Source organism: Ziziphus jujuba, chromosome 4, assembly GCF_031755915.1.
Source record: "Ziziphus jujuba cultivar Dongzao chromosome 4, ASM3175591v1".
Classification (NCBI taxonomy): domain Eukaryota; kingdom Viridiplantae; phylum Streptophyta; class Magnoliopsida; order Rosales; family Rhamnaceae; genus Ziziphus; species Ziziphus jujuba.
In genome coordinates, this window is record NC_083382.1 from 4,243,491 (window position 1) to 4,261,184 (window position 17,694).

A 17,694-nucleotide genomic window follows, 5' to 3' on the forward strand; every position below is an offset into this window, starting at 1 on the left:
GATTCCTTAAGAGATTTGACATGCATAATTGTTCTCCTGGAAGTGTACCGGTCACAAAGGGTGAAATATTTTTTAAGGATCAATGTCCCAACAATGATAAAAAGAGGATGGCGATGAGAAATGTTCGCTATTCTTCAGTAATGGGTAGTATAATGTACACTCAAGTTTGTACACGGCCTGATATAGCTTTTGCTGTGGGTGTGCTTGGTAGATTTATGAGCAATCCTGGTCCTATTCATTACTAAGCAGTTAAGAAGGTCTTTAGATATCTTCAGGGTACTAAAGATCATATGTTGACTTATCGACGTACCAACTCACTTGATGTAGTTGGTTATAGTGATGCAGATTATAAAGGCTGTATGGATGATAAGAAATCTACCACTGGATATATATATATTTATCATAGCAGGAGGTGCTGTATCTTGGCGGAGTGCCAAGCAGTCTGTGACAGCATCCTCGACTATGGAGGCAGAGTATGTGGCGTGTTATGAGGCTACTCGTCATGCAGTTTGGCTTCGGAATTTTATTCATGATTTGGGAGTGGTTGACTCTATTGAGAGGCCTATTATGATATATTGTGATAACACTGCAGCAGTATCTTTCTCCAATAATTTAAAAGGTATCCCTGGTGCGAGGTACATTGATGTTAAGTATTTTGTGATTAAGGAGAAAGTTGAAGAAGGGCTCATTACTGTAGTTCACACGCCTACTTATAGCATGGTGGCAGATCTACTGACCAAGGCTTTACCTGTAGGCATATTTGAGGAGCATGTGTTCCGTATGGGATTGTTAGGCAGCTGAGACTGCTGTGGGCCAATGGAAGTTTGTTATGTTTTCTGTAGTAATATCCATGTTGAGTATTGTTTATTTCTTTGAATATTTTAATACATTGATGTATGTGGATCATTATTTATTTATGAGATGATTTATTACACATATTACTGCTCCTTGTATTTACAGGCCTATTGAGACTATTAGTCTCTATGTATATGTGTATGTTGATCCACAAATGCCATGGTGAGTCACTACTACCTAGTTTGGGTATATTGCTGTATCCTGTCGATACACAATACGCTTGGATGAAATGGTATTTGTGTGTTGGGGGATTGCACGTGGTTAGGTAAATCTCTACTATCCAGACTGAGTTTATGGCATGCAAAGTGCTCAGTTGAAATGATATCATGTTTTGGGAGATTTACTGAGAGAATCTTTACTGCGTAGTCTAAAATATTGTTATGCCCTGTCGGTATGCTATATATTTAGATGAAATGGCATTATGGTTCGGGAGATTCTGTAGTAAGTGAGTTTAGATTATATATATGATGATGATTATACAGTTCAAGTGGGAGAATGTTAAATAAATTAATAATTGTGAACTTAGCATAATCAATTACTCACTTACAGGGCCTATTTATGCCATTAATGGGACTGACTTATTTTAATATTTTGTAGTAGGACCCTTGGTCACACACTCTCTATAAGACTCCAATTGGCCCATTGGACTGGAGGACCAACTCTCTTTATAAGCCCATTGACTTACCCATATTTTTCTACTATTATTATATTATTAAATTATTAGTATTTTGTATGTGTTAAAATTAATGGGTAAGTGTGACTTGCAGATACTATAAAAGGTCTAGGGTAAGCAAACAAATATATGCCATACGGTATTTTGATATTAGGGTTTTCAGAGATCTGAGAGTGGTTTGAGAGTAGTGTGTCCATAGGCACTACTTTACATTGTTTTCTATTTTGCAGGATTAAATATTTAATTTATCAATAGCTGCATTTGAAGGTTAGTAATTTATAATTTATAGAATTTATTATGTATATTTAGATCCACAAATTCTAATAAATCCTTCGTGTTGAAGAACCTCATATGGATATTCTAGAGGTACAACTCAGAAGCACTATGAAACTCTCATTTTTACCATATTAGTTTATGCATTTTGTAATGTTGAATCCATTTTTCATTCCCTCTGACAATTTTTCTTCTCTATATGTCTCTGTGAAATTCATAAGAAATCCCATTCAGTTGCAAGAGAAATATATATATATATATATATATATCTCAAGGAGAGGCGTAAGTAGACGCAAAGACACTAGAAATGCCACAGGCTCTTCGGAAAACCAAACTGAACCTGAGCTCTCTAATGCAAAAAAGATGATGAAAGATCTATCTCCATTGCCCAGAGAAGGAAAAAGTTGAAGGGATATAAACACCAAAGAAATCAAGGAGTGAAGAAAAAATATTAACTGTTAGGATATGAAGAATGATCAATATGCAGAAGTAAAGAGAGAATTGGAAATTGTGAAAGAGGAATTGAACATGCTGAAGCTTGACATGGCTGCTGCTTTGGAAGACAAATCAAAGGGAGGGAAGCAAACTAGGACAAAAATATCATCTTATTCAAGCTCTTTTTAACCAGTTAAGAAGGATACTGGAAAGGAAAGCAAAGAGAAAGCACTATTAGAGTTGGCTACAAGTGAAACTCAACTAGAAAATGAAGCTGATCAAATATCATCCGAAATTGAGCAAGCAAAGAAGAAACTGAAGGACATCTTTGTCGATCTTGAACGAGAACTTGAATTTGATATTGGGAATTTTCAGAAACAAGAGGACTTGGAGGCAGAGTTAGAAGTAGCAAAGAAGGAATTGGCTTCAGTGAAAGAAGAAAATTTTCTGTACCTCCATGGATATCACCAGAAACGAGCTGAAACATGTCATGGCAGAGTTGAGAAGGTTGAATAAAATAGAAGAGAAGTCGGATTCAATCATTGAAGACCTCAACTCAAAGATTCTAAAGGCAAAAGCTAAGTTGGAAGCTATATCTTTAGCTGCCGAAAAGGATAAATCAATTGAATCCAATCTCTCTTACACCCTTGAACAGCTCACGACAGAAGCAGAGAATGCAAAGAAAGAAAAGGAGCTTCCAGTCAAAGAATCAGTAAACTTGGAAGCAGAAATTCACAACACCAAGTTTGAGATAGGCCTAATCGACTAACGATTACAGACTGCCACGAAAGAGCTTGAAGCAGTGAAATCATCAGTAGATTTAGCTGTTAAAAATCTAAGGTCTCTTATTGAGGATACCATGAAAGGTAGATCTCTTGTAACTCAGCAAGGCTCCTTCATTACCATATCAAAGTTTGAATATGAGTACTTGACTGGACGTGCAGTTGGAGCCGAAGAAATTGCTGATAAGAAAGTTGCAGCTTCTCAAGCATAGATTGAAGCTATAAAGGCTAATGAGAAGGATATTCTGATTAAGATAGATTTAGCTCAGAAAGAAATTAGAGGGAAGGAATTGGAGGAAGAGAGAGAAGCACATACAACAAAGAGGTCAAATTCTGGAAAGAGGATGGTTGAAGGAGCTCAACTATATAACAGGAAACAAAACTGGGATAGGAATGCAAGATTGCATAGAAAAATCATGAAAGGGAATGATAATTTAACTCCTTCAAGGAAAGGCAATCACAATTTGACACCATCAAGAAAAGGAAATGACAATTTGACTCCATCAAGAAGAGGAAATGGCAATAATTGACTCCATCCAACAAGCTAATCTTAGCATATGAGGGTTAATGTTAAAAATAAAATAAAATAAAATAAAATGGAAAGGAGTCCTGAATCTAGTCAAGTTATTAGTGGCAGACAAATGGGCAAAGATCTTTGAGGCTCTAAAACATTTGTCACATGCTCTTTGGACGAGGGAATTGATCAATAGTCCATTAAATAAATAAAAAAAGATCTGGTACATTTTTCAAAATGTTGGAGGTAAATATGAACTCAAAGATGTTTCAAAAAAATGTGCAGGTACATGAAGAAAGAAGATTCTTGGCTGAATGAGTGAGGCATTGGATATAAAGACAATGGGTTTGTGGATATGTATATTGATACAAAGTACATTCTAATTGCAATTTTTCTTCTTTTATATTGCTTTGCTTTGATGTTTTCTATATTTAATTCCCTTTTCATGTGTGGATTTTCCGAATTGGGCATGTGTAATCTGTGATCCCTTTTAAGACCTTAAAATGTGATTTTTTGAGTTTAAAGGAGAAAAAAATTAAAAAAAAAAAAAGTTGGAAACAAAGTCTGGAGTAAAGAGCATAGAAAATTTGATTTACTGCTAATCTATGTACACTAAATTCATTGCCAAGCACAAATATGTAATACTGTGCAATTCTATATGTACCAAATAAATAAAAATAAAAATAAAAATAATAATAAAAAAGACCAATAGCAAATTGTTATACAGGCCAGGGTGAAAATTTACAGTTTAGCAACGTTAAGGTAGTGACACTTGGCAGAGTGGAACGCACACTCTGTCCTGTGGCAGTAGTCCGACCAATGTTAAATTCTGTCAAAATATTTGACCTGACAGCAGAGTAGATTGTGTCCGGTGGTGCAGTTTTTCTTCTTTGCGGATGGGTGAGAAGTTCTATGTCCATTTTGACCCAACGTACTTAAACGCGTAACATTCCCATTCTCTCATTTGGGTTTTGCCAACTTGGCTCCTACCAAAATCCCATTTTGGGGTTGTCGTTCGCTCTTAGTTTGGATAGTTTGGAGGCCCACGACCGCCGCCATAGCTTTCACTTTCAGGTATCCCTCACTGCTGCTTTTCTTTTGTATATTTTGTATTTTCAATTTCTAACCTATATTTGACCCCCCAAAAAAGAGAAAGCAATTTATTTTTTCATCCGTTTTTTTTATTTTTATTTTTATTTGGTTCACTTCTTCTACGATCCAAGTATTATTGCTACCCTTTTATCCCAATCCTGTGTTCCTGAAAATCTTGCATCTTTTGCGACAACCACGGATAGGAAGCTTCATATAGTATACTGCCATTACTTGGTTCTATTTTCACACCAGGAAATTCAATTTTGGCTTAGTAGTTTTTGTACTTTCATAGTTTTGTTCTGCTCGTACAATGCCTTGGTGGGATCTGGGATCGCTTTCTCGGCTTAAAATTTTCAGTGGCGGCTCACAGGTTGGTGATGTAAAGCCTTTTTAGCTTTTTGGGTGTTTATGGAATGCGTATTTCAAAAGTTTAGCTTAGTAGACTTTGTGGGTTTGTTTTGCTCTTTTTGTGTTTATTATAATGTTAAAGTTTTCCCCTGGCTTCTTGTGGGTGATTCTTTTGGTGGAAGAAAAAGGGCTTGTTTGGACTGATGGATATTAGAACTAGATCAAAGAATTGATTTTCCCCCCTTTTTGTTGGCTTTTTGGGTTGTCTTTTTCTTTCTGTTTTTGCTTACCAGACTTTGTCCTTAATATTCTTCATAACATTTGAACTTTGGTTTATTAAGACCCATATGTTGAGAGCTTTTTTCTTGTTAACGGATGACTGGGTGATGGCTAAGTAAATGCGCTTATTCATTGGGATTGATATAATATTTACACTAGGAAGTGGAATGTTTTTGAGAGCAGAGGGCCGATTTCTGTTACACTTAATCTGAAAAGAAGTATCCGATATTCCTCTTTGGTAGTCAAATACTATACATCTGACTACGCACTTGCTATTTGTTAGTTTCTGGTTTGGAAGGGTTTAGTGTTTAGGGAGTCATATTACTGGAAACTCTTTCCTCTCTGTCAATCCCACCTACCAAGTGAGGATCTATATCTCAGCACCTAATCTGAGAGTTTTTATTCATAGGATCTCTATTTTTTGCTTTGCAACTTGTGAAGATTCTACTCTCTTCTTGACCTCACGATTGCATGAAAAAAAAAAAATATCATGTTAGCCAATTAGTAAGTGATCATGGTAGACTAAGCGGAACTTTTTACATTTTAGAATAAAGTTAGTAATTTGGGGATTCTATGATGTGTACTCCCTAAAAGTTGATTTTTCTGGGGTTATCTAGGATGTGTCAAGCAAGAGGCAGGGGATATCATCCATTGACTTTCCATTGATAGAACAACAGAATGAAGAGGTATCTTTTTTTTTTTTTTTTTTTTAATTTCTTTTAAATGTCAGTTTTCGTGGAGTGTGGGCTTCTGTGGGTTTAAAGAAAAACCTAAACTCTTGTACACACGATGGTGCAGTTTTTTCTTTCTTCATTTTTCCTCTTTTTCTTCAAGAAATAATCTACACTTATTTCTTTATTGGCAGCATAGTATGAAAGTAAAATTTGATGTAGGGAAGTCTACATATCCCAAGTTCCAGTCCACTTCATTACTTAAGTTGACACTCCTTATGGGGACCTACTTCCTTTCTACCTGCTTTCTTCTTATGTGGTCCTTAATGTAGAGAAGGAAGGGTGGCAACTTGTACCATTGGTGTCTTTTTCTGCAGATCTACCCAAAAGCAAGTGTCTTATCTGACATATACACTTGAGTGTTTTGTTTTGCTTTTTCATGTGTAACCATAGAACTAGATTAACCTAGTTTCTTCCTTCACACTAGTGCATGTGCATTGTATCTCTGATGCACTAGTATGTTACATGAATGAAGCAGTGATAGCCTTTGTATGGATGATCAATCTACTACGACACTGATGTTTAGGACTCATCACTTTCCCAAGTCTTTGCTAGTCGTTCCATTCTCCATGTTGGTCGTATGTTTTTGTTGTCTTTTCTGGTTGAATTCTGTTAGGATATGGATTATAGGAAACAAAGACGTTTGAACGAGATACAATATGGTTTAGGTGGTGACGATCGCCTGAGGGTATAAATTATCACCATCACAGGCAGTACCCTCCAGTGCTTATAAAACCTGAGTCCTTGGCCCTCCATTTATCTAATTGTTAAGGGTAACGAAGTACCTTCACAAGCTTTTCACTGTTGCCTCTTAATTGATTCAAGGGTGGGCAGATTTATTGAGTAAAAGTTTTCCATGGCCTGGTGCTAATGAGCTTCATGGAGCCTAAACTTTCCTGTGGACAAAACACAGCAAGCTAGTGACATAAGAGGTGTTAGCAGCTTGGAGGAGAACTGGGTTATTCAATATATAGTTCTTCATGTTGCATCACTTCATTAATTATTATATCTTGAGCATGATGAGTATTAAGCAGAAGTCAGCAGAAGGATGTTGGGTTCCCTATGAAGTGAAATTTACTATTTCCCTGAGCTGAATTCCTATGCACAAGAAAGAAAAAAGGAAGGAGCATATTCCATGCAAGCTTGTGTAAAATTATTAGCGTCGGAAAGGTTTCTCTTCACTGCATGTGAAGGAGGTATCTGGTATACTGCGTTGCATGCAACCGAATTGCTGTTGATGGAAACAGTTAAATTAGTGAGTGATGGTTGATGTTAACCTGACTGCAATAGCTGAAGGAAGGAAATACCCTTGATTACTTTGAGATCCAACGGAAGCATCTCGCTGCTAGCAATTGACTTTTATGCCAATCATTGTTCTTGAATTCATTATTAAAGTGAGTGGTAGAATCATCTTTTAAGAATTCGACCAACAAGGGACTTAAGAAAATTAGTATTCTACTCTATGTACTACAACCATCTATGAAGTTTTCTGTATGAATATTTGTAGATAGTTCTACAATGCGAAATACAAGGTCTTTAGAGAGATTTATTTGAGTTAAACATGAACAGACAGCTGACATTTTCCCCATTTCACTACGTTCCCAAACATGGTCAAGAAATGCTACCTAGTCATTGACTTCTATGCCAGGGTCTATTGGGAATCTTGTGCAGAAAATAAAACTTAAGAATTTTATACACCAACTTGTATGTGCCTATGAGGTGGTTAGAAAAACAGAAATGTAACCATCCCTAGTTATTATATCTAGCATATAACCACCATCATATATTAGATGTAAGATCAGCAATACCAACTTTAAGTTTGTGAAGATCATTAACAGGATTTGTCAGCTGAGTATGTTATTTGTTTCTTGATTCTGGCACATCTTTCGCCTGTCCAGCAATTGCTGCATAATAAGCAGATTCATATAATTTTGCTATTTATGTATTATCTGCTGTCAGGATTCTGTATTTTCTGCAGTTTGAGCATTAGTTTTAAGTGTTTTGCTAGTGGTCGCTACAAATATGTATGGCAGCTGTTTAATATGATTTAGCATATATTTGTATCTATTCCACATGAAGCTGTCCATGATCTGTTGAATTGGCTATATCTATATTAGGTAATGCGTTTAATATGTCAATATTATTATATTAGGACTATAATGATCTTTCCACTTATATTGGTCTCTATAATTTTTTTTCCATGAATTACGAATATGATGTGTATGTCTATTATTTAGTTGCTATTGTTTATAGAAAAGCTGAGGGGAACGTGTGCTTTGTCTTTTGCCTCTGTGCAAATAGTTGTCTTTCATTACATAGACATTTCCAATTCATATGGCAGCATAATGAAGAGAAGCTAACAATTTTTTGTTTCAGCAATAGCAAAATTAACAAGTTGATGCCTGCTTTTTTTTTTTTTTTTTTGGTTTTTTCAAGCCAAATAGAATGCAGGAAGTTCAGCTTGGTTCGCATACAGTAAGGTCCCATGGAGTCTCAGTTGCAAGGACACACATGCATGATTGGCTGATACTCATGCTTCTAGTCTTGATTGAGATCATCTCATTATATGTTATCCATCCGTTTTATCGTTACGTTGGGAAAGATATGATGACCGATCTCAGATATCCCTTGAAAAGTAACACAGTGCCTGTTTGGGCTGTTCCTGTAAGTTTTCTTTTTTCTAGTATTTTGTAAACATAAGTTTCTTTACTCATTGTTATTCAAGTATACTTCCTAGATTTGCAAATTTCTTATTTGAATATTGAACTAATAATTATCTTTTCGCCCTTATTATTCTTCTTTCTTGTTCTTTGTTGGATTAGATGTATGCAATGATGCTGCCCATCTTGATATTTCTTGTTGTATATTTCCGTAGAAGAGATGTCTATGATCTTCATCATGCCGTACTAGGTGATAAATTTTGGCTCCATATTGATTTGTTAGTAAGAATATTTCTTGTACGTAAGAAGCTGAAGAATTTTTTTTATATGAAGATAAATTGATGATTTGAAGTTGCTTATTGGTGCAGGTCTCTTATTCTCTGTTGTGATAACAGCAGTTATCACAGATGCTATAAAAAATGCTGTGGGTCGACCTCGGCCAGACTTCTTTTGGCGGTGCTTTCCAGATGGAAAGGATGTATGGTTTTCTGATCCAGAGTCGTTAATAAATTATATCATGTTGTTGATTATGGAATTAACAACTAATTGCATCTCAGGTTTATGATCAATTGGGAGATGTTATATGTCATGGTGATAAGAGTATCATAAAGGAGGGCCATAAGAGTTTTCCTAGTGGGCATACTTCATGTAAGTAGCACAAAGTCCATTCTTATAACCACTGAATGTCTACGTATGCAGAAAAGTAGAAAAGAGATTGAACAATATTGACGAAACTATGCAGAAAAGTAGAAAAGAGATTGAACAATATTGACAAAACTATGCAGAAAAGTAGAAAAGAGATTGAACAATATTGACAAAACTTAGGGCTTTTCAGCATCAAAAATCTTACAGAAGAATGTTTGGCCAAAAAAGTTAGCTGAGCACATGGCATGAGCACTAGTTTTACTTTTAATTTTACTCTGACACACTTGTTATTGTTATATGCAGGGTCCTTTGCTGGTCTGGGTTTCCTTTCTCTTTACTTGTCTGGAAAAATAAAAGTATTCGATCGCAGAGGCCACATTGCAAAATTATGCATTGTTTTCTTTCCTTTACTTTTTGCATCACTTGTTGGCATCTCTCGAGTTGATGATTACTGGCACCATTGGCAAGATGTGTTTGCTGGAGGTCTCCTAGGTTTGTGTTTCATGGTGAATTGTAATTTAGTCATCTCGCAACTTAAGCAATATAGTTTTCCTCATTGTTGCTGACTTTCAGGATGCATTTTTGCAGGGCTCATGGTGTCTACATTCTGTTACTTGCAGTTCTTTCCACCCCCCTATCATCATGAAGGTAAACTTTAAGTCTTGAATAGCTCGTATTATAATTGGTATTCTGGTATCACATTCTTTAACTGGTGCCAATATCATTTAGTTAATCAGATTTCTAACTGGAGAGTATATTTTCTCATCCTTGGCCATAAATCTTTAGTTAGGTATTCAAAGTGGTATATCCAGCATATCATAGAACCAAATGAACATGGCCTTTTAAAGTATTATTTTTTAACTCTTTTTTAAGTTTCTGGTTCTTACAATGACTATTCAACAAAGGCCTCCATCAGACAATGTTACTAACGTTGTTTTCTTGTAGATTGGTAGTTTTAAGTTTTTTGTGCTGCGTGAAAATGTTTTGTAGGTTGGGGGCCATATGCTTACTTCAGGGTGCTGGAAGAATCGCGAGTGGGTACACAGGCACCAAATCCGACGAGCATACATAATGACCAGGCCTTGGAGGTTCAGGTTGAGGAGCAACATGAGAGAAGAAGAAGCAATGGATGTTTGGGACTATCTATAACGAATGATGATTCTTCTTTGACACTGGAAGAACTAGAATCTGGGAGGAGATAGTTGTTTTAAATATCTAGCTTTTAGAGCCAAATGTGTATTTCATTAAATTTGGCAGATGTATATGCTGTAGTATATTCCACGGTTAAACCTCAAAGTTGATTTTTGGAACTTGATGGGAAGTTATGAAAAAACATCTCAACTTGAACTATTACAGGCTTTCCTTTTCATTGACCTTCAAACCGGAAGGGTTTCAGTTATTATTATTATTATTATTATTATTATTATTATTATTATTATTATTATTATTATTTTTGGTTTTGGTTTCCTCTTGGGTTCTGCCTAGAAATATGTGCAATGCAATACATTGACATTCTGAAGGTATTTTTGTTATGTGGCGTATGCGTGAAGCATTAATCTTCAAATTTGTTATTCGGCAAAATAATAATAATAATCTTCAAATTTACTGTATAAATATTTTTCAATAATTTGTAAGTTGCTTTTATAATTGGTCTAACATGTGAGGTCGATTGTAAAAAAGTATCAAGTGATATTTACTCATTTTTTATTTACTTTTAACAAAAACAAAAATCACAATTATCCAATTAGAAATGCTTTTTGCGTAAACCTATCAATCCGAAGGATATCTTGCTCCCAAGTACCATATTGAAGTTCTATCAATACGTGTCCAAAACAAAAAATAGAATAGACTAGCAATGTTCGAAAAATAGAATAGATTAGCAATGTTCAATTAGAAATTATAATTTATTTGCTTCTTGTGTTTTATATATGTATTTCTATGTTTAGTGACGGTTTAATGGCATTACATGCATGTGATATGAACTATGAAGGTAGAGGGACTTCATGATGTATGCACGTATGTGTTTTTATCCAAACTCACCACCATTCACTCTCTCATTGATTGCAATTTAAGATCCCAAATTTTATTTTGAAATTTTTATCCTATTTTTCATCAAAAATTCTGTCATAAATAACACATATCGTAATCACCACTAATTGATTTTGATCTTACATTTTAGGCAAGTATTTTCTATAACATAAGAAAATGAATCTTTTTTTATTCTATGAAGATTTTGGCAATAAATTATGGAAAAACTAAATTTTCTCTTCTATATATGCCACAAAAAAAACCTCTCTTCTATATATGCCACAAAAAAAACCCTATATACCATATCGTTTCTCTACTATATCACTTTCGAAAAGAAGTTCTTAGGAAAAAAGCCATTAAACAGTTGAGCTACTTCTTTCAATTTCTATATCTCATTAGGTTCTTCATAAAATCCCAAAATTTTTTCACTTTCAAATTTTGATCTTTTTTAGTTTCATTTTGTAATACTTGTTTTGATCAAAAAACAAAAAAAATGGGTCATGTAAAACTAAAGATGGAACTCATAGCCGATGAAAAATCTCGGAAAATAACATTTCAGAAGAGAAAAAGAGGCATGTTGAAGAAATGCTATGAGTTCTCCATTCTTTGTGGAATAGATGTTTGCATGATCATCTATGGTCCTAAACAGATCGAACGGCCTACAGAGCTCATAATATATCCTGATGATTCCACTCAAGTTGCCTGCATTATCAAACAACTCCAGACCACCACCATCTACAAACCGCCGAAAAGAATATTCAATTTATCCGACATTTTCATCGACCGGAAAAGGAAGATCGACACCGAAATCACCAAGCTGCGCAAAGTGTATTTCGCCACCAAGTATCCGATTTCCGATGAGCTGATCAACTCTCTATCGAGGGATCAACTCAATTTCCTCCTAAGTAGATTGGATACGAAGATTGAAGATGCAAAAGCTATGATCGATCTTCACAAAGAAAACGATCTTCTGCTAATGAAAAACCCCGTGGGACAAAACTGTGCGAACCACGTGCAAAACATTTTTCATGACCAAAAGCCTGCTATCCCTTTGAACCATCATCATCATCATCATCCAGTTGTGGATCATATGCAATTGCCATTGCAAGTCCTCTTGAATCGAACAACTCCTCCTCCTAAAATGGTTCCTCCTCCTTGTTTCGATTCGAATCCGAATCCGGCCATAAACATTGCCATGAAAAATCCACTGACGATGATGATGTTGATGAACGATCAAGCTGGGCTCGAAAATGGTGCGTCGAGCTCTAACATTATAGATAATCATCAGTTCATTAGTAGTAGTAGTAATAATCATTTGTGTGGACCAGTTTTCAATGATCCAACGCTTGGGATGATAGACAATATGATGTTCAGCAATATGGGTGGCCAATATAGCCAGTTGGTGCAGGTGCAGCAGCCCATGCCGTACATTCAGTATAATCAAACGGTGAATGCAGCAGCAGGTATTCATTCTCAAAGGATTTACGGTTCTGATGAAGGGAATCGATTTGATGATGAATTCAGTGAATTCTTATATAAGAACAAGATTCTTTGATGGACATATAGAAAGTAATAGTAATTTTATACATATATGAACTATATAATTCTGCTTGAATTTGGTTCTAATTAGTATGTATTTATTTGTTTTAATGTTTAGGAGTTTTAATTATCTTGATTACTTCATAATTAACATTGCAATTTAACTTATTGTTCAGCTTTTTGCAAAATTTTAGATTTTGACATTTATTATTTGTCTGAAACGTTGTGTGAAACTAAATTAATGCTCTGTTTTAGCATAGTTTCTGTTCAAAATTAATCTTGTTTACGTTAAATTAAATACAAATTTAGCACTTTTCTTATATTATTCTTTGGTGGGTCAGTCTGCATTTGTAACCTTCTAACATTTTGGTTTATTTCACAACATAGTCAACTGGAGTAGAGTAGTCGATACTTGGATAATAAAAAGCAAAATACCCAAAATTAGAGATTAATTGCAAAATTGATTTATTAAATATCAAAATACAATCCCTTTCTCGGAATCTGAACTCTGTTTGGATACAAAAGATCGAAGAGAATCCAAGCTAAACCCATACCCGATCCCTTGTCCATACCCAAACCCTAACCCGACGCCACAGCCCATCCCGACTCCGAACACCAACTTCAAGTGGTTCCATGGCCAGCCACCGAAACCAAACCCTCCAACCAGACCGAAGCCCACTCCAGCACCACACCCGAACCCAGCTCCACCTCCGGGACCCAAAACCGTTCCCTCTGCTTTCTGGATGTTGTGGTTGAGAAATTCGGTGAATCGGTTTTCGCTATTCCTTTTCCTGCTCAAGTTGTTCCCTTTCCAATCCCATAACGAATTATTGTTTTTGGATTTGGTTTTCATGGGGTTTTTGAGTGAAAGGAAAAGGATAAAGAGCACAAAGTAAAATTTTGGTCCGCCTGTTTGGCTGGGTTCAAATTCCTTATCGGTCTAGTGGATAGGGATATATATAAAATTTTATCCCAAAAAAAAAAAAAAAAAAGAAAAAGAAATGTACTTTTCCCAACTTTATGTTGTTGTTTGATACCGTGAAATAATTCTTTTTAAAAAAATACCATGATATAAGTTAGTATAATTAATTGGCTTCGACAATAAAAAATAAGCTATAGAAAAATTACAAAATAAAATATAAAGCTTGGGAAAAAGATCCTTAAATATAAAAATCTGTAGCAAAATGTCTTTGTCACATCTATTACCATCTATTCAAATTTGAGATGTGTACAATCAAATGTGTTGGGGTTTTGTTTAATAGGGGACAAATCGTATTAATTTTCATGGTGGTTGGGTTTTGTTTGTGCATTGCACAACTAACTTATAGTATACTCGCATCTATGCCTGTATAATGGTGGGTATAAGATACGAAATTATTCTATTATTACTAAAAGATTAGAACAAATAATAATTCATTCTTTGAGATAATCCATTAAAAAAGAAAGGTTTATAGTATAGGTTTTTTCTAGTCCAACGAAGTGACATAGTATTTATTTTCTGTTGATAGAGGAATATTTTCATGGATTTGCCTTGGTATCGTGTATATGCCATGGCATCATTATGTTTATTCTATAGTTAAAATTTATTGTAATAAAAAAAATAGTATACTTTAAATAAAATTATTTCTTAGATAAAAAAATATAATCAAATTATTTTATGCTGTAAGTTATATATGTGTACGTTGAACAGCAAAAAGAAGAAACTTTTGTAATTAAACAGCAAATCATATACATTTTAGATTTTTAAGAAAGTAAACGCATTGACGTCGAGATTTTTTTTTTTTTTCCCTTGCTAATTTACATTGACGTCGAATTAATAGTCTTATATCTGAAAAAGTTATAAATTTATACGGGTAATACTAGTCTTATTATACGGGTAATACTAGTCTTATCAAAATTTACATTGAAAAGGAAAAAGAAGAAACTTCAGAATTAAACAGCAATATATATTTTAGATTTTTAAGAAAGTAGATGTATTGAGATCGAGTATTTTTTATTTTATTTTATTATTATTATTATTATTTTTTGTGTTCTGGAAATTTACATTAACGTCAAATTAATAGTCTTATATCTGAAAAAGTCATAAATTTATACGGTAATACTAGTCTTATCAAAATTTTCTTTGTTAAACTTGGGATACAAGCTCATGTAGACTTTATGACTTTTATTAACAAATAGTATACTGTCAGTGTCAATCTTTAAAAATTCAGTTTTTTTTGGGGTAAAGTTTAAAAATTCAGTAAATAATTTTAATGGTCGTAGCATTATTGCTCTATAATATATATATATATATATATATATATATTTACCAAACTGAAATTGACCTCCACTATATAACATAGATATAGATAAAAGTGTGATAGCTAGAGCTAAACAAATCCTCCATTGAAAAGCAACCTTCAAAGCCATCTCTGTTCCCACAAAGTCCCAAATTCCTATTAATTATTATTTTGATATATATGGCTAAGAAAGGCCAGCTGGTCCAATTTCATACACCACCCAACAACCAAAAATTTGTAAATATGGCCGCCCATTTGATCGCGGCCTGCCACCATTAATAGTATTCCCAGTCATATATTGTGAGGACAGACACATCATATATATATATATATATATATTATATCATTTTCATATAGTGACTATATATGATATAATTAATATATGATATTATAACACTCTGATTTGTATATTGGCCTTATGGTCTAACATACATCTGGGTGTGAATTTGCTGTTCTATGTGCTTGCGTGTGACTACTCTGCATATACTACGGAATTCAACATCATGACCAAAACGCCCCACGATGTGCTTGGACTTTCTTCCTTCGTTTAGTTTTCTAATTGTTCTAGTAGCATCATATTTTTTTGATATTTGAAACTAATTTTGAAATTAGAAAAGTATATATATTTTTCTCTCATATCCCACGTATCTATATTTTTTTTAAAAAATGAATTCTTCAGGGTTTATAAGTTGTGATGGAAATTGAAAAGTATATTATTCTTTCTCCAATCTTTAACAACCAAAAGCTCTAATAATGGGGACAATATCCACCAAACAACCATTTTGCAACACACACCGACTTTATTGACCTAGCCATCACTTTGGGGCTATTACTAGGTTTTCTTTTCCTCCAAACAGTACGTAGTAGGTACTTTTCATTTTCAACATTTCACATTTTCTATTTCTTTATAAAGGGGCAAGCTAGTTCTGGTAAACCAAAAAAACCATCTCTCTTTCTCTGCCTCCCAAATGGAGTTACTTCCCAAATCATCTTATGGAAACTTGAAGAGATATTGGCGAAGAAGACGATACCAACGACTTGAAGACACAACACGAAGCCGGAAGAATTCTAAGGTCACAAAGTTTGGAGGAGGCCCAAATCCAAAAAGGAAATGGAAGATAAAAGCTCTGCCAAAGCTGAGAATTTTGAGGAGGCCATTTAGATCACCATTGAAGCTTCTGACAAAGATTAAGAACGCTTATATGGACATGATGATCCATTTGGCAGGGAACGTAGGGTCGTTGAATACAAGCAAAACATTTGGAGGAAAAAGAATACCAAAAGCTAGGCAAGTTGAGGCTGTAGTTTATTCAAGCCGTGAAGTGGAAGAAAGATTAGTTTTAGAGATATATAAAGCTCTTGCAGCTTCTCGTGCTGGTCATGAATTAACCGCCCCAAATTAAATCCTCCATTGTATATTAGTTATTTTATACTTAATTTAAGACATTAATTTGTATTCTTCGATCTTCTTCTTCTTCTTCTGGATATTCAGATCTTGCATACCAAAATTGGAATGCACAGTGTAACAAAGTTAATATTTACTTGGTTTCCTTTCATATAACTTTTCATTGTTTTCTTCCTTGTATATATATTATATACACTATATCTACATGTTTACTGGTCTAATTTTTTATTTCCTCAATCATATACATAGTAATTAGTACTTTTCCAAGTATAATTCAGGTTGCCAAAGCCAATTTTTTTATTTATTAGAATTTAATTACAAATTTAATTACAATAATTAATGTCCTGGTTTTGATCTGGACTACTGTTAAATTAAAGCAATTCAACTAAGATAACCTGAATTGGTCAATATTTTACTTCCTAATTAAAATAATTTTGTAAGGACAACGTCTCTATATCGTTGTCTATAAAGAAAATTTACTTTTCTTATACAAACAAAAAGTCAAAAAGAATTCGTTTGCAATTATTTTCGTTAACTGTGAAAATTGGGTGTGGTATTTTGTTTACTTCACGTGCCTTGATGGAGGAGCATTTTCTCTTATGTGCATTATTGAACATAATGATGGGTCTATGTTAAGCTCCGAATCAATTTTTTTCTAATAAGGATCCAACAAAAATAAAGCATGTTCCCTGACAATTAGGACTTAAAGTCTAATACGGACTTAAAGTCCAAACACATGTGCTTTTCAATTTAGATTTTGAATGGTTGATAGAATTTGATTATCGGCTACATCATGCCTGTTCTGTCCCTATCTATGCAACTGTAGTTAGCTTTTTATGCCAAACTTCATCATCTAAATATGAATATCGGTTGCTTGGCTATCACTATTTAGATTAAATGAGAATAATAATAATTGGGACATTGTTTTTTCCTTTTTTTTTTTTTTTTTTTTTGATAAGAAATTTTTTGTACGTTCGAGTTTTTTAATCATATTTTAGCCAAGTACAGAAACAGAGCATATTTTTAAGGTATAAATTTTGGATTTTCTATTACTGTATTTCTGTCTTAAACATAATAAACAAAAGTTTGTAAGTCTATTTTAATTTGAGAAGTTTTTTTTGTGTCATATTTTAATTTAAGAAGTTATTAATAACAA

The 17,694-nt window shown here is 34.1% G+C and overlaps 4 protein-coding genes across 7 annotated transcripts; 3 read left to right on the forward strand and 1 right to left on the reverse strand.

The window, feature by feature from the left end:
• The first annotated feature begins 4,349 nt into the window (after positions 1–4,349).
• Positions 4,350–10,734, forward strand: LOC107416102 (putative lipid phosphate phosphatase 3, chloroplastic). Of its 4 annotated transcripts, XM_048471388.2 has the most exons (10): positions 4,350–4,606; positions 4,917–4,994; positions 5,869–5,937; positions 8,419–8,646; positions 8,805–8,892; positions 9,011–9,120; positions 9,200–9,290; positions 9,591–9,779; positions 9,876–9,935; positions 10,278–10,734. In XM_048471388.2, exons 2-10 carry the CDS (start codon positions 4,935–4,937, stop codon positions 10,487–10,489), a joined length of 1,107 nt encoding a protein of 368 aa, XP_048327345.1. In that variant the 5' UTR covers positions 4,350–4,606; positions 4,917–4,934; the 3' UTR covers positions 10,490–10,734. The 4 variants fall into 4 exon arrangements, with proteins under 4 accessions (XP_048327345.1, XP_015880044.1, XP_048327346.1 ...); XM_048471389.2 differs by lacking the exon at positions 5,869–5,937 and having other exon boundaries at positions 4,351–4,606; XM_016024558.4 differs by lacking the exons at positions 4,917–4,994; positions 5,869–5,937.
• A 950-nt stretch (positions 10,735–11,684) lies between these two features.
• Positions 11,685–12,885, forward strand: LOC107416088 (agamous-like MADS-box protein AGL11). Its single transcript, XM_016024542.3, has one exon. The coding sequence runs from the start codon at positions 11,809–11,811 to the stop codon at positions 12,868–12,870; it is 1,062 nt and encodes a 353-aa protein (XP_015880028.2). The 5' UTR covers positions 11,685–11,808; the 3' UTR covers positions 12,871–12,885.
• Positions 12,886–13,329: 444 nt separating this feature from the next.
• Positions 13,330–13,707, reverse strand: LOC107416087 (uncharacterized). The gene has a single exon (XM_016024541.1). The coding sequence runs from the start codon at positions 13,705–13,707 to the stop codon at positions 13,330–13,332; it is 378 nt and encodes a 125-aa protein (XP_015880027.1).
• A 2,394-nt stretch (positions 13,708–16,101) lies between these two features.
• LOC107416086 (uncharacterized) lies at positions 16,102–16,536 on the forward strand. Its single transcript, XM_016024540.1, has one exon. The coding sequence runs from the start codon at positions 16,102–16,104 to the stop codon at positions 16,534–16,536; it is 435 nt and encodes a 144-aa protein (XP_015880026.1).
• Positions 16,537–17,694: the final 1,158 nt, after the last annotated feature.